The 14,555-nt window shown below is 42.7% G+C and overlaps 1 protein-coding gene across 1 annotated transcript; it reads left to right on the top strand.

The window, feature by feature from the left end:
* The first annotated feature begins 2,676 nt into the window (after positions 1-2,676).
* On the top strand, positions 2,677-14,040 carry LOC141018066 (probable ribonuclease ZC3H12D). Its single transcript, XM_073492935.1, has 6 exons — positions 2,677-2,768; positions 4,039-4,442; positions 8,731-8,870; positions 10,342-10,576; positions 10,784-10,890; positions 12,676-14,040. The coding sequence occupies exons 2-6, from the start codon at positions 4,144-4,146 to the stop codon at positions 13,605-13,607; spliced, it is 1,713 nt and encodes a 570-aa protein (XP_073349036.1). The 5' UTR covers positions 2,677-2,768; positions 4,039-4,143; the 3' UTR covers positions 13,608-14,040.
* The last annotated feature ends 515 nt before the right edge of the window (positions 14,041-14,555 follow it).

The following is a 14,555-nucleotide window of genomic DNA, read 5'->3' as shown; positions in this document are numbered from 1 at the left end:
CAGACACGGAGTTATTTAAAAATGTCATGATGCAAACCACATGATTTCCCTGTTCTTTCATGTCAAACGTTCACTTGTCCTACCTGATCAGCAGTTTACTGAACCTGTCTTTAATTGTCAACTCACCATGAATCTGAGTGTTAGTACAATACAAGATTCTACTCACAGTTTCATCACAAATTGTTTTTCCACTCCCATCAGATCAAACTGACTCACACACACACACACAAACACACACACACACACACACACACACACACACACACACACACACACACACACACACACACACACACACACACACAAACACACACACACACACACACACACACACACACACTGATAGCCCAATGAAACACAAAATGCTGTTTCATTGTGAGTGTAACCTGTCCCAAGTCTTACTCAGTTTGTCGTCATCATGCTGTCATTGCCCTGTTTCTGTCTTTGTACACATCTTGGCAAAGATATCAAAGAGAAACCTGCTGGAACAACTAGAGGAGCCACAGTGGCTTTGTGTGAGCACAGTCTGTGCACTTTGACCAGAGTGGTTCTCAGAATAAGGAGCAGTTCAGGTAAATTGTGTCCCATTGTGTACATTTCTGGTTTTAAATGACCCTTAATAATAAAGACAATGACATAAAATCATCAAAATAATCATACTATTAAGAATATTATCCATCCTCGTAAACATTACTCTTGACTTACACGCCTTTTCTTTAAAAACTTTGGTACAGTGGAAACTGTTGAGCTATTTTTAGCTCTGGCCTGTGTGAAAGCTTTAAGCTCTGTTCAGTCAGCAGCAAAATGTTTGACGGCTGTCAAAGTGTCTTTGTTCATGTGACAGCAGACAGAACAAGATCACGCTCACACTTTGTTTTTAAATGTGACACTTTGGTTGGACTAAATGTCACCTTGTGATTTTGTGAATGTCAGTATCAATGTTGACACTTTATGTCATATGACATGTTCACATGATATATTTCATGTTGGCTATCTGGAGCTTGGAACTTACATCAATATTGAACATATGAAAATGGTGAGCAGTGTCATGCCAAAAAAATATAGTTTAAAGGGGCACTATGTAGTTTTGGAGAAGAAATTCAAACTCAGAATTTTACATATATTTACAGTATTAATGAGGTAATAATACAAACTAGGAAATATTTATCTTTTCCATAACAAGCTGTTCTCAGAGGAAAATAAGGTCCCAGGACACCATTTGTAGTTAGAAAGGTGGCAGGGTCCGCCACATATAAACAAAGTAAAACAGTATAAATTGTGTTGTCCTTTTACGTCAGTTTGTTTATTCACTTTATTCAGTCATGAAAACAAAGAGAGAAAAAAAAATTCCGCCAATGAGGATCTTTGTCTTCTGATCACCAGAATACAGATAGAGAATATGTCTTTGATTTGTCAGAGCTTTGTAATGATGAAGTTACTAGACGTTATTCAGGTTTCTGGCAGTTTATTGCTCTACAGGCTACTGTCGGCCGTGGCCAACACAACACATGGGGCTGTATTTGGTTTACCATAACACCATGCATTAGCAGTTAGCTTCGACTCTGTCGCTCATAGACTGACACATACTCATCTCAAAGCCAGAAGAATAACAACCAACCTCTGTAACTCTCTGCAAAGCACACCGAGCTGTCTTATGTAAATCACTGTGTCATAGGTAACGATGTCACTTACAGGCTTCTGGCCTCTCACGTTACACACTGGCTGTTATCTAACATCTTCCCTGACATTCAGGGAAAGTGGTAACTCAGAGTCCTTTCCTCAACTGAACATAACAGTCTTAGCACAGTAACACTATGGCATAACAATGAACAGCAGTCAGTCAGTCTGTTACAATATGTAAGAACTTGAAAACTTTCACTGTTAACTACAATAATCAACAGTTTGTGAAGGATAAGGATATGTCTTGACGTAATGACGTCTAAGCCCGACTCGTCCCAGTCCAGATATCCTGTGCTAGTAGTGTAAACACCAACACTTCCCCGCGGCCTCCAGCTCCCACTCAGGACCGCTAGCTGCACGGCTAACTGAGCTTGTTTTCAATATGATTTCAACAGGTGGCCAGTTCTTACATATTGCACCTTTAAGGGACATTCTACAAAAATAACAAGAAATGCTTTAAAGGAATAGTTCGTCATTTTGGGAAATTCACTTAATTGCTCTCTGGCACAGAGTTAGATGAGAAGATTAGTACCACCCACTACACACAGAGTGGTAGCAGTCCACTAAGCTCACTCTATAGTTCCCAAAACCTTTTCTTTAACCATTAATTCAACACATGTATTTAATGTTGGAAACCCTGAGACCCATTTGCTGTAAAAACATTATTAGATAAAGAAAAATATATCTGAATGACTAATTCAACCTCAAGCCTCAGTCCAAGTTGAGCAGCTTCCTGGTGCTCTCCCCTGCTTTGTCACAGACATTCAGTCAGCATTTATTCCACCACACCAGGAAGAGCTCAAAAAACAGGGGAGAAGGAGGAAATAATTCCTTCAGGCTCCCACATCAACTCTCAATCCATATGAGGAAGTAGAGATCACAAATTCACAGAGCGTTCTTCCTTGCTGGCCAGAGTGATCTTTCTTTCTCAGCAGCAGGCAGTCACTTCCTCTTATGAGTAATAAGAGCAGCTCTCCACAGACCGGTCTGCTCGTCAGAGTGACTGACTGACTGAGAGCAGCTCACACACAGACAGAGAGACAGACAGCGGGAGAGACTCATGCTCCGATCTACCACTTGCTGAATGTGTAAGTACAGAATAAGACAACTTCTAGAGTCATGTGACAGTGTAGCTCTGCTGTTTGTGTTAAATGTGATTTCTCAGACAGAGCTTGTAGTTTTGTCTCGTTCAGACCTGACATGTTTCAGATTGTTAGAGACAAGAGGGTGTCAGATTGTCTACTTACTGTGGTACCGTGTTACTGAGAGCAAAGGTTGTTGGAGTTGGGACATGTGAGGCAATCAAACAGAAAAAAATCATAGCCTACACTCTTCATTTTCAGGGAAAATGAGTGTGAGCGCCTTGTAGTTGTACTGAAGTCAGCAGCAAAGGATGTGGTTTGGTGCAGGTTGTAGCAAGCTTGTGCACAGCCAAGCCCCTTGCAGAGGGGGAGATGTGTCAGATAAGATCATCTTCAGCTGTGCCGGTGTTCTGTCTGTGACGTCTCATTTTAGATGAGATATTTATTTGGGTTTTTGTAGAACAGGGAAACTGTGACATGGTCTGCATCACATCCTTGGTTTTTCCTCATACTTGAAATGTTTGGTTGACATATCTTGCAGTGGAGGTTAATTGATATACGTGCATGGCAACGATCAAAAGACTGTACAAAGAGAAATGCGTCAAAGCATGATAGATATGTTTTGTCTGTAAACAAGGAGGGAGGTTAGGTCATTATGACGAGCTTTTTTTAAACTCAACATGCCTCCTCTGGTGCCAGTGGTTCTGTGTGTTCATTGTTTCTGGTGTGAAGTAAAGTTAAAGTTTTGTACTCAGAATAGCTCTGCTGGGTGGGAGGGAAAGTGGAAGAGGTTGAGTCATTCAACAGTCTTCACCCTCAAATACATCACTGTGATCTCTCTTTAACCATGAAGTTCAGGGGGTTTCCACAAAGAGCGATAAAAGACGTCCTGAATGGGCTGAAGCTTGTCACATTACTACTCATATTCACATCAGTTCCATTCATGTTTGTTTTGGTGACTGACCTCAATGACAGTGCAGGTAAAATTAGACCAGGGATCAGTGCAGACCCTCAGCATCCTCTCTTAATGTGTGTGTGTGTGTGACCGGGGCTTTCTTAACCAGTGTGACGTCAGCCGGTGTTTGTGCTTGCGTTGGCAGTCATGAGTTTGTGGTAGGCAGAGCAGATTCTATCAGAGAGTACCAAACCACAATCAATTTATCCAAAAAACCCCTGTGAGACCACAGCTGTGCTTCTGAGCTTCCTGTGTTTACAGTGACAGAGTTTGACACTCCCTCCGTCCCCTTTCACACCTGTCAACTGTTCTGAAACACAGGCTGTTGCTGTGGAGACGCTGAAGAACCACAATAAGGAGGCGAGGAGGATTCCCCAGTCACACAGTCCTGAGGAGACAGAGGAGAGGAAACACACAGACTCCAGCATGGACCACCACCAGCAGCACGCCAAAGTGGAGCGGTTTCTCAAGTTGGGGTACTCTCACAACGACATCCTGAGGGTGCTGGAGAGCCTCCGCCACGACGCCCAGACCAATGACATCCTGGAGGAGCTGATAAAGACGTGCCACACTCGCACTCACAGCAACAAAAGTGTCCCAAACAGTCCCAAGCTGGTGCCCAGAGGCTCCAGCCCCAGTCCCAGTCAGCCCAGACCTGGAGCAGACAGAGAGCCAGCCGCTGGCTTCAGACCAGTGGTTATAGATGGAAGCAATGTGGCCATGAGGTGAGTCAGCTCACTATATTTATCATTTACAATACTTGTATTATATCTCAGTTCATGTTTGTATCCAGCTGCAGGGGGGGAACAAGTATTCATATATTTGACTTCAGTATTTTTACTTCAGTTAAAGGATAAAGGTATTATCTGTAAGTTACAGTATCAAAAGTAAAAGTATATGTTGGGCAGCATGTAGATATCAGAGTGTTGTATTATTATATCATTTGTGATAAGGTGCATTAATATATTAGTAGCTTAGTGTAAGTCTACACTAAATAAATAGGTTCCCTACAACGTTGACTAAGTATTTTAATTAGATGTAAAGTTCAATGTGAAGGGTCACATTAAAAGCAGCTTTTCTATCATGTTGAATCTTTGGAGATGCATTAAATAACTTATACCTTCTAATATCTTATGTGTTAATTACGTGTTAAGTTAAACCTACCGGTAATACTTAGAACTTCAACCTTAACATGATGTTTATTACTCAAGTATAAAACGTAAAAGTATTGTCCTTATTCTGTGTCTATATCACACATGTAGTTATTTAAGACTCAAAATGATAGAAACATGTGCATATATGTGGCCCTTTACATTAAACTTATGTCATAGAATTACATGGGAAAATGACATGTAAGTAAAATACTTCAGGTCACTGCAGTCAGATATATGCCTCTGAAATGTAGTAAAGTAAACTTTTAAAGTAACATAGAATGGAAGTACTCAGTAAAATACCTCAGTATTGTACTCAAGCGCCGTACAGCACATGAATTTCCGTTTGTATATCAGCGTCTCTATTTGTGTCAAATCTTGTTTCACTTCACAGATTTGAGCACACCACACTTCCTCTTTAAAGATGTGGGAAGTAGAAAACACAGTGTGGGACTGTGTTCTTCTCTTTTGTCCACTACATTCAGGATTACACAATGCCTGAAGGGCACAGTGGTCAGGGCTGCCACCACTGTCACACTTTTCTAATGTGATTGCATTGTGTGTACAAAAAGAAGTGAAATGCCCACATCACATGTTCTTGTGGTTGCCAATTTTATGGCACTTAAATTGGGTAACAAGGAAGTTCTGAGTCAAAATGAACTCATACAAATAACATGGCAAGTAGGTGGAGGGCATGATATGAACTCAGAATGGAAAATAAAACACAGATGTTTGCACAACACATATTCCTGTAAGCACATGAGGTTAAAGAGGAAGAAGGCTACAGTATTTACTGTCACACCTTTACTCCCAGGAGAGGTGACTGTAGTCTGGCCTCAGGCATGAACTCTCAGAGACTCACCAGGCTCTTCTTTCTGTTTCTCTATATGTGCTCTGAATATCTGCATGTGAAACTGACCGACAAGTTGTCACCTTTCAAAATGTTAAAAATCCCCATGTCCAACACTGCTAACCATTTCATCTCATATTTTTGCCCTCGTCAGTTTATGCGGTTATTTAAAGGGCACTAAAGTGATTTAGTATTTTGCACTTTCATCAAGCAGGGAGACTTGTGAGAAAATGGTCACATTCGAAGCAGCAGAAGTTGACTGACTTTTAGTTCCCAGTATGACTCAAGCTGCATAAACACTTCCAAATATTTTCTTTTGTCAGACCCTCCCTGCTCGGTATGCACCCACGTCCTAAAACTAGCCACCCCCGGTACGTAACGCAGGTTCTCTGAGATCAAACCAAGATTACTCAGACAATCTCACTTCAGTAATGTCCTCAGACTTTGACTGCAGAGCCACAGAAGACATTAACTAACTGATCAAATTACCCTGACATTTACATTTTTTAGTGTTTACGTGTAAAACATTGATTTAAAGCATACGATATGGAGCACTGTGTAACGTGAATGGCGTCACTGGTTGTGATAATAAGCACTCATCCCCTCAGCTTCACACTGTGTTTGGATGAAATATCCGTCTATCACTGGCTAACTTAAACCAATCACATTACCAAAGCCAGTCGGTAGAAGCGTGAAAACATTATTTACCACCATGTGCATTTTATGCTCTCTGAAATATACTCTCCAGATCTGATATAACTGATGCTGTAGTAGCATCTACTCTGACCTCCTGATGAGCCACCGTTGTTGTTTTCAAACGTACAGTCACTTCTCTCACGACCAGCACCATTAAAACAAACAATAACATCTGTTGGACACCTCGAACTGCAAACAAGGTCAATTATGACTCTTTCTATCATGAATTTTTCATCCATGGCAGTTTTGTATTTGTAAAAGTTTCCTTATGCCGAGAAAAGATCAAATCATCACAAAGTCTATGGGCAGAGCAGGAACTGGTGGGCAGGGCCAGCAGGAGAAACTTACAGATTATGGGCCACTTAATCAGGAGGTAAACCCGGAAGACAAAAGCTTTGTTGGCATTATGTGGACTGAATGGGCCCCATCTTTGGGTCCGGCATTGGGATCTTAAAATACATCCATGCTCAGGGCCTAACAACAGACAGAGTTAGCGACTAGCTGTGGAGTGGAGTGGCACATTTAGCAGCTAAAGAAGCTGATTTCCCCACGACTTTGTTGAGACCAAACCACAACTAATGTCAGGACCCCGAATGAATGCTAATGTTGCTCTGTGTCTGCTGAACGTGTAAATAGGCAACCACTTGCTAACGTGTTAGCCTTAGCAACTCTATAAGGTGGAGAAAACAATATTATTGCTGCTTTAAACGAGCCACCAATATAATAATATATAGTATGAGCATGCCTCAGAATGACTATTTTACTTTTGCTCTGCTAAAACTAAAAGTCTTGATATCCTTCTGAATGCAGTGCAGTTGGTTCGCTGTGACGACTCATTCTGTTCTCTCACTGCTCCTCATGTGTCTCTTTCATCAGCCACTTGTGTTGTTTAACTCAAGGACCCATTCAAGCATTGAAGTATACAACACGTCTACAAATGAACTAGCTGATAGGATTGCACACATTTGAGGAAGTGACAGGCAACAAGGAAACATCATTCAAAGCACATTTTATAACACACGCTGCCAATAAAAATATGCAGGGCAGATAGGTGGTAGATGAATTTATCTCATGCCAAGCCTTGTCTTTGGTACCTGTTGTATGCAAAGTGTCTCACTACTTCCTGCTGATGGAAACAAGGGAAACCCCCATGTGCGTGCACACACACACACACACACACACACACACACACACACACACACACACACACACACACACACACACACACACACACACAGTTTTTATATTCTCCTCCAGGCAAAACGATCCAGTTTACTTGTTCAGTAGCTCCTGAGTACAGCCCAGTAATGTGAGTGTTTCAGCAGGGTTGGATTTCAGACAACAGATGTTTGTCAGGGGAACTTGTACAGAACTGTTGGCAGCTCAGACTTATACATGTTAGTGATTCTAATGAAAGATTTCCAGGTTCCCCTTGCTCCTCGTTACGCTTGCTCATTTATTTATGAACTCAAATACTTAGTATACTAATAGACTCCATGACTCTTATCAAGGTGCTTCAGGTTTTATGGTGCAATATGTAAGAATTGTTATGTAGTAATACTATGTTAAATTCATACTCAAACCAGAAAGACGGCAGGATATCTCTAGAGTAACTGCTAACTGCTGCTAAATAGACTTGCTGTTTGCTAGTTAGCTCAGTTAGCAATGTAGCTAGCAGCTCGGACTGAGAGCTCAGAGCAAAGGTAGTGCTGGTGTTCACACCGCGAGCACAGGAGCTTTGGACTGGGACCAGACAGGGCTAACTGATTAGCATGCTAACTTCAGTAGATATCTCTACAACACAGTCCATGGACGTCATTACTGACGTCAGCTGTTATTCCTTTACAGATGCTGATCATTTTTTTTACTCATGATCTTGTCACATGAAGGAAAATGTGTAAAGCTGCTACTACACAAAATATCATTTGTAAGTCTTCCCCCAGGATGTGACTGTAAAAAACCATGATGAGGTCAAGTTATGATCAGTTTAACTTTGACATCAACAAGGACACTGGCAGATACTGCCAAACATCGTGTTTTTCTTTTTGCGTGAGAAATCTTCACTTATTTTGTAGTCCACAATAACTGACAGTGAAACAATTATTCAGACCACGTGCACGTGAACAGTCTGTGTCCAGTTACTCATCTCAGTGCTTTTGCAATTTTCTTTAGCAATGTTTCAGAGAACTCTGAACCATGTGACACCATCTACTTCCTGAAATAGGTAGAGCAGATGTGTGTGCGTGTGCATAACATGCACAAAAACACAAAAGAAGAAGTCGTTTTTTGTTGACTCCGGCCTCTTTGTCTTTGTAGCCATGGCGACAAGAAGGTGTTTTCGTGCCAGGGCATCCAGTTGGCAGTGAACTGGTTCTGGGACAAAGGGATGAGGGACATCACTGTGTTCATTCCCCTGTGGAGGAAGGAGCAGCCGCGGCCAGAGGCTCCCATTACAGGTAGGATCACCTGACTAAGCTGAAGGGGCATTCTCATTCTCACATAGTTTGAGGTCAGTTAAAGGAAAATGCCACCAAATGTGAGAATTCCTGTGTAATACTTTTTAGTTTAATCAGGGTGTGTGTGCATATTTGTTTTCCGTTGAGGTTTGCCACAAGCCCAACAGCACCCAACTGTGATGTCGTATTGCCTTATGACACGTCTTCAGGCGGTCTACAGACCATTCATTTAATGTGGCTGTGACTGTTCATCAGGATGAGCCAGAATTTAAGCATCAGTTGACTAACCAACACCAAAATAAGTGACTTCATCATAAATGCTTCTAGCTTCAGTACTGAATGTGACGAGGTGAATTCTGAAGTTAGAGTCAGAAGCCTTTAACATACATCATGCAGACAGGCAAATATGGTATATTAAGATGTTTTTGAAGGAAAAAATAATTGTTATGATGATCTGGAATAAACTGTACTCAGAATGTCCCAATATTTCATTTTAATATGAGAAAATATGTCAGTTAATTGTAAATTACAGTAACGTTGATTCAACCTCTCATGTGAACTGAAACACCCATAAACAAGTCTGTCTTCTGCAGAAGAAAGTCTACTTTACAGGAAATGACTCATTTTACACTCACAGCAGCAAAACAAGCAGTTTCATTAAAAAAAATAAAAAATGAAGAAAGAGTAGAAGCCACAGCACTGTGGGTGTTTGGTACAGCATGTTGAGACAGTGCTGACATGAGCTGGAAATTGATCACCAAAACAGTTACTGAAATCAAGGAAATAAGACAAAGGTTCTAGGTTCTTGATAAGTGTTCTAGCATGTTAGGTGACACTGGACACACGTCACTGATAGCTGCCACAGATAGAGTCCATTTAAAGGATTTAACCTTGTTTCACTGTGAAAAACAAGGAAACAGTCTGGAAACAATGAGAAAGTGTAACCACCAAAACTGAAATCCAGTACTTTGTTCATGTCGGATCAGGTCGGCTAAAGAAAGCCTTTTTGCTGAAAGCATCATCAGCATTTTACAAGGAAGCACCGTCAGTGCCAAGTGTAGCTCCACCTTTTATGATCATGCTGTAAAGCACACTGTCAAAACAAGGATATTAAGACAATGATAAAAACTCATGTGGACTGCAATGTGCAGGTCACGTGTGTCTCAGTTAACATCTGCTGATCGGCAGGGACGTGTTCTCTGGTACACCTGTCAGTTACCCATGGACATCCTTCAACCAGCACCACAACTGTTTACACACATTCATGCTTTCCACAGCTGTAATGTAATGTTATCTGATGACTTTCTGCTGCTAAACATCTGCTTCTTCAAACAATTACAATGCACCCTGAACATACTTCAACCAAGCTATAGATTACTCAGGTTAAACCAAACAAGGACTTTTTGATTTGAAGTCACTGGCTGATAGTATATTAAGCCTTATAATAAACACAGTTCTCATTGTTTCGTAGATCAACATATTCTCCACGAGCTGGAGAGGAGTAAGATCCTGGTGTACACGCCGTCCCGCTGCGTGAACGGTAAGAGGGTGGTGTGCTATGATGACCGCTACATCGTCAAGCTGGCCTTCGACTCCGACGGCATCATTGTGTCCAACGACAACTACCGTGACCTGCAGATGGAGAACCCCCAGTGGAAGAAGTTCATAGAGGAGAGGCTGCTGATGTACACGTTCGCTAATGACAAGTAAGACTGATGGCAGCATCAGGTCAGCTCACCCAGACAGCATGCAGGGGCCCCTTCTGCACCCTGGTTAGAGGCAGCCTCACACCCCTCATTTTACATTTTAGGGCATTTAGCAGACGCTTTTTGTCCAAAGCGACTTACAGTAATTCATACACCACTCGATCAACTACCGTCATCTGATCCAACTGCGTCTCTGTGCTGCTGCAGGTTCATGCCTCCAGACGATCCTCTGGGCAGAAATGGTCCCACCATCGATGATTTCCTGCGGAAGAAGCCGTGGAGCTCAGACAACAAGCAGCAGCACTGTCCTTATGGTAGGTTTATGACCCTGTTCCACCTGGGAGCACACAGAAGTGCTCGGGTTCCACTTCCCTGTTCTCTCCTGGGGGATTAAAACTGCAAACACACAACACACACAGTACAATAAGAACCGGTTTAAGGAATATGAAGTGTGTGATCAACATTTGAGCCTGGGTTATGTTTGTGTTGATCATAGAAACATCTCTGAACAGTTATTATGTTTAATCACCGGGGGACAGATTTATTAATTAAAGGATGAATACACAAAGAAAACATTTATAGACGAGCATACACAGTGTCACTGATGTGAATCACAAGTGAACTCAAGCATTAGATCGAGCAGATGTCCATTTCTTGCACCAGTGTTTGCAGAGCTGCAGTCCCAGTCCCAGTTGCAGATTATAGAAAAGGAAAGTAAAAGCTGTTCTGACACCAGTGCTACTCGAAGAAGGAAAGCTGAGCTCTGGCTGAAGCCACAGCCACTGGCTATGACCACAACTGTATCTGCAGCCATGCTGTGGCTGAGGCTGAGGCTGAGGCTGTGGCTCAGGCTGAGGCTGAGACAATGGCGTGGTCATTGCTCCAGCTGTGGCTAAAGCTGTAGCTGCTGACATGTCTATAAAGTTAACTGTGGCTGTGATTGTAACTGGCTGGCTACTCTTACAACACTTACTGGCCAAGGCAGCAATATAAAGTCAAACCCTCCCACCGGGATTTAAACCAAGTCGTTCCATCGAACATGACACATGCATTACACTTACATCCAGAAGTTTATGTGCAGCCTCACCTCAACACTCAGCCAACTGTGTCAGTCCACACCAGCTGTTAGATAGTGTCATTAAAACACAGTCTCACCAATCAAACCAGCCGACAGCAACAATACTATAAATTCCAGTATTTTTAAACATGGTTGTTGGGTCTGGTGGCTTTTAAGAGAGCAATATAAAAGTGGGTTCTGAGCCCGTCTTACTTTGATGGTTGAAGTTTCCCCCAAGAATTACATTGCCACCATTGAAGCCCATTTTGCGGCTGCCGGCTGAGGTGATCTGCTGGACCAATTCCCAAACTCTTCCTACTTGTATTCGTCATATAGAAGCAGTTTAAACACGCCTTTACAAAAACTGGTGGGCCAACATGAAGTGTCTGATGATTTTGCTACAGATAGAGGAAGTTTAGATTCCTGATTACCAGAATTTGAGTCAACTTAAATGTAGCAGCTGTGTGAAATCTGTTCTTGTGTTATTTTCCATCTGCCTTCATTGAAACTATGAAGTCAATACAACATAATCTTTTTAAATGTAAAGATGTATGAATGAGTATTCTCTAGAACTATTGAAACTGTGTTAAAATGCATCCTTTATTTAATGAAAATCAATGGGGACGCTCTCAGAGAGAAGTAAAGTCAGGAGTGGGTGTTGTTCTTGTCTTGACTGACTTCCTCCTCGGTGACTGAAACACATGAGACTTGTAGAAGGCCACCCATGTGTCATGTAGAAATTAGCTGAGCAGTGATTCACTCGCCTACCCTTCAGCCTCAGTGACACCCAGTGGGAGCTGAGGCAAAACAGCAAGACTGGGACTCGGATCCCTTCAAAATGCAAAGTTCAGCAAAATAGCTTCTGCCTGTGTACTAAAGGCCACACTGGTTACAGCTGATTGTTTGTGAAGCCAAGTGTGTTTACAGTCGTGCAGACAGGAAGAGAGGCCTGACACACACTCAGACACATACATCCTGTGCTGACAGGTTCTTGGTTCACAGCTGTGGAGCTCATAAATAACCTCTTCATTCTTTCTTTCAGGAAAGAAGTGTACTTATGGAGTCAAGTGCAAGTTCTACCACCCAGAGCGGGCCAACCAATCACAGCTCTCTGTGGCTGATGAACTGAGGGACAGAGCCAGGAACTTCTCGCCCAAACCGAGCCTGCAGGACACACACTGCCTCTCTGCTGTGTACCAGCCGGAGCACACATACACTTCCTCCACCCCTCCACCTCTCAGCACAGAGGATCAGGCCCACAGGGCTTCACCCAGCGAGCACTTCATCTATCACAGAGACTCCAGCAGCCCGAGAAGCCATCCGAACACGAGCCTCCACCACTGCCCGAGCCTGGACGTAGATGAGGCCTTCAGCTCCATGGAGAGCTCCATGTCCAGGCTCTACATCCAGGATCTGCCCTACAGCATGGAGCGGCCTCCACACAGCTACAGCAGCGGGGTGGCCAGCTACAGCATGAGCCACGACGGCTACTCCATCTCCGGGTCATTTGGTGGGAGCACCCAGAGGCCGTGCGGGGGCGGAGGAGGTTATTACCCTCATCAGAACAGTTCAGTGTCCAGTGAGGGCCGCGTGTGCAGCCAGTGCAGGTGCAGTCAGCAGCAGACCAGGGTGTCCTCTCACCAACACCACCCAGGATGGGGCTCCTGCCCAGCTCTGCCTCCACATAACGGGGAGCATCCTGGCCACCATTCAGAGAAGCAGTACTACAGACAGCCCTGCAACAGACAGAGCCAAAGCCTACCAAGGGACCCATGGGTACAGGCTGACGGCAGGCTGAGCGGCCGGGCTAAGAGCCCGTCCAGTGAGCAGAGGAAGGGCCTGAGGAGCCAGCTAAGCACCTTGTTCCCTCAGAGCGCAGTGGAGCAGGTGATGAATGCTTACCCACATGTGTCAGACATGTCCAAACTGATCTCTCTCATCCAGAGCAGCAGGACCAGCCACATCTCCTTCTAGATTAGAAAGACTCAAACTGAGCCCACATTGGAGTTCTCATCTCAAAACAAAGTGAAACCAAGAGAACATTTCTACTTTTCTTAAAATGACTGTGAACTTATTAAGAATCAGACTGTCGCTCTGGTCTGAACATATGCCAAACTTACCCTGTATTTTAAGCATTAAACTCAATCTGAGAAGTCTTGAAAATGTAGCAGACTGAATGTTATGTCTAATATAAAAGTGCAATGCACTACGCTCCAGACATGCTACTTATTGTAGCACTGACAAATGTTTTATTAAAGCATGTGTTGTTTTCTCATGTTGCCTCAAAGTGAGGAACTCTATTACACTAGTCTGTACTTCTGTAAAGAACGTCATTGAGCTGTTTTTGATATGAATTTTAGAGGCTTGTGTTTTCACCTCGCCTGTGAAATAAAAGCACTTCAATCACTCTGGGTATCTGTCTGCAATATATAACATATAAGAACATCTTGTACTGAAGTATCTGCCAATGAATGTACTTAAGAATAAAAAAAAACAAGCTAAAGTAAATTATACATACAGCATGTTTACATGTCTGTGTACACTGTGGCATGGGTCGGCTGATATCGCCTAATCATCAGATCCAATTTTGAACAATTTTCTGTTTAATGGAAAGAAGTCCATTTTTAAAATTTTAAATCAGATTAATAAGTTAGATAAAATAAATTAATTAAAACATGTTCCATCTATGGCTCTGACACAGCATGTCATCTGCTAGGTAACTAGGAACTTAAGATAAATGTAGTGGAGTGGAAGTATAAAGTACTTCAGTACAAGTACCTCAATATTGTATTTGCAGTAAGGACAGTACTTGAGTAATTCAGAGCTGCTGCTGCTCTCTGCTGGCTGAAACACCACGGGGGTTTTCCATCAGCTATGAAGGCCAAAACCTGCTGCAACATGCTGAAGGCTTTGAGCCAGTGG

This window comes from Pagrus major, chromosome 22, assembly GCF_040436345.1.
Source record: "Pagrus major chromosome 22, Pma_NU_1.0".
NCBI classification, from domain to species: domain Eukaryota; kingdom Metazoa; phylum Chordata; class Actinopteri; order Spariformes; family Sparidae; genus Pagrus; species Pagrus major.
Note: the sequence above shows the minus strand (reverse complement) of the source record. Positions and strands in the feature narration are given on the sequence as shown.

What these genes read in the sequence shown, in the direction of transcription:
- LOC141018066 (XM_073492935.1), top strand. Translation starts at nt 4,144, where the DNA reads ATGGACCACCACCAGCAGCACGCCAAAGTGGAGCGGTTTCTCAAGTTG. An exon ending in GGAAGCAATGTGGCCATGAG is followed by an intron (nt 4,443 to 8,730) that starts GTGAGTCAGCTC and finishes TTGTCTTTGTAG; the next exon opens with CCATGGCGACAAGAAGGTGT. An exon ending in GCCAGAGGCTCCCATTACAG is followed by an intron (nt 8,871 to 10,341) that starts GTAGGATCACCT and finishes ATTGTTTCGTAG; the next exon opens with ATCAACATATTCTCCACGAG.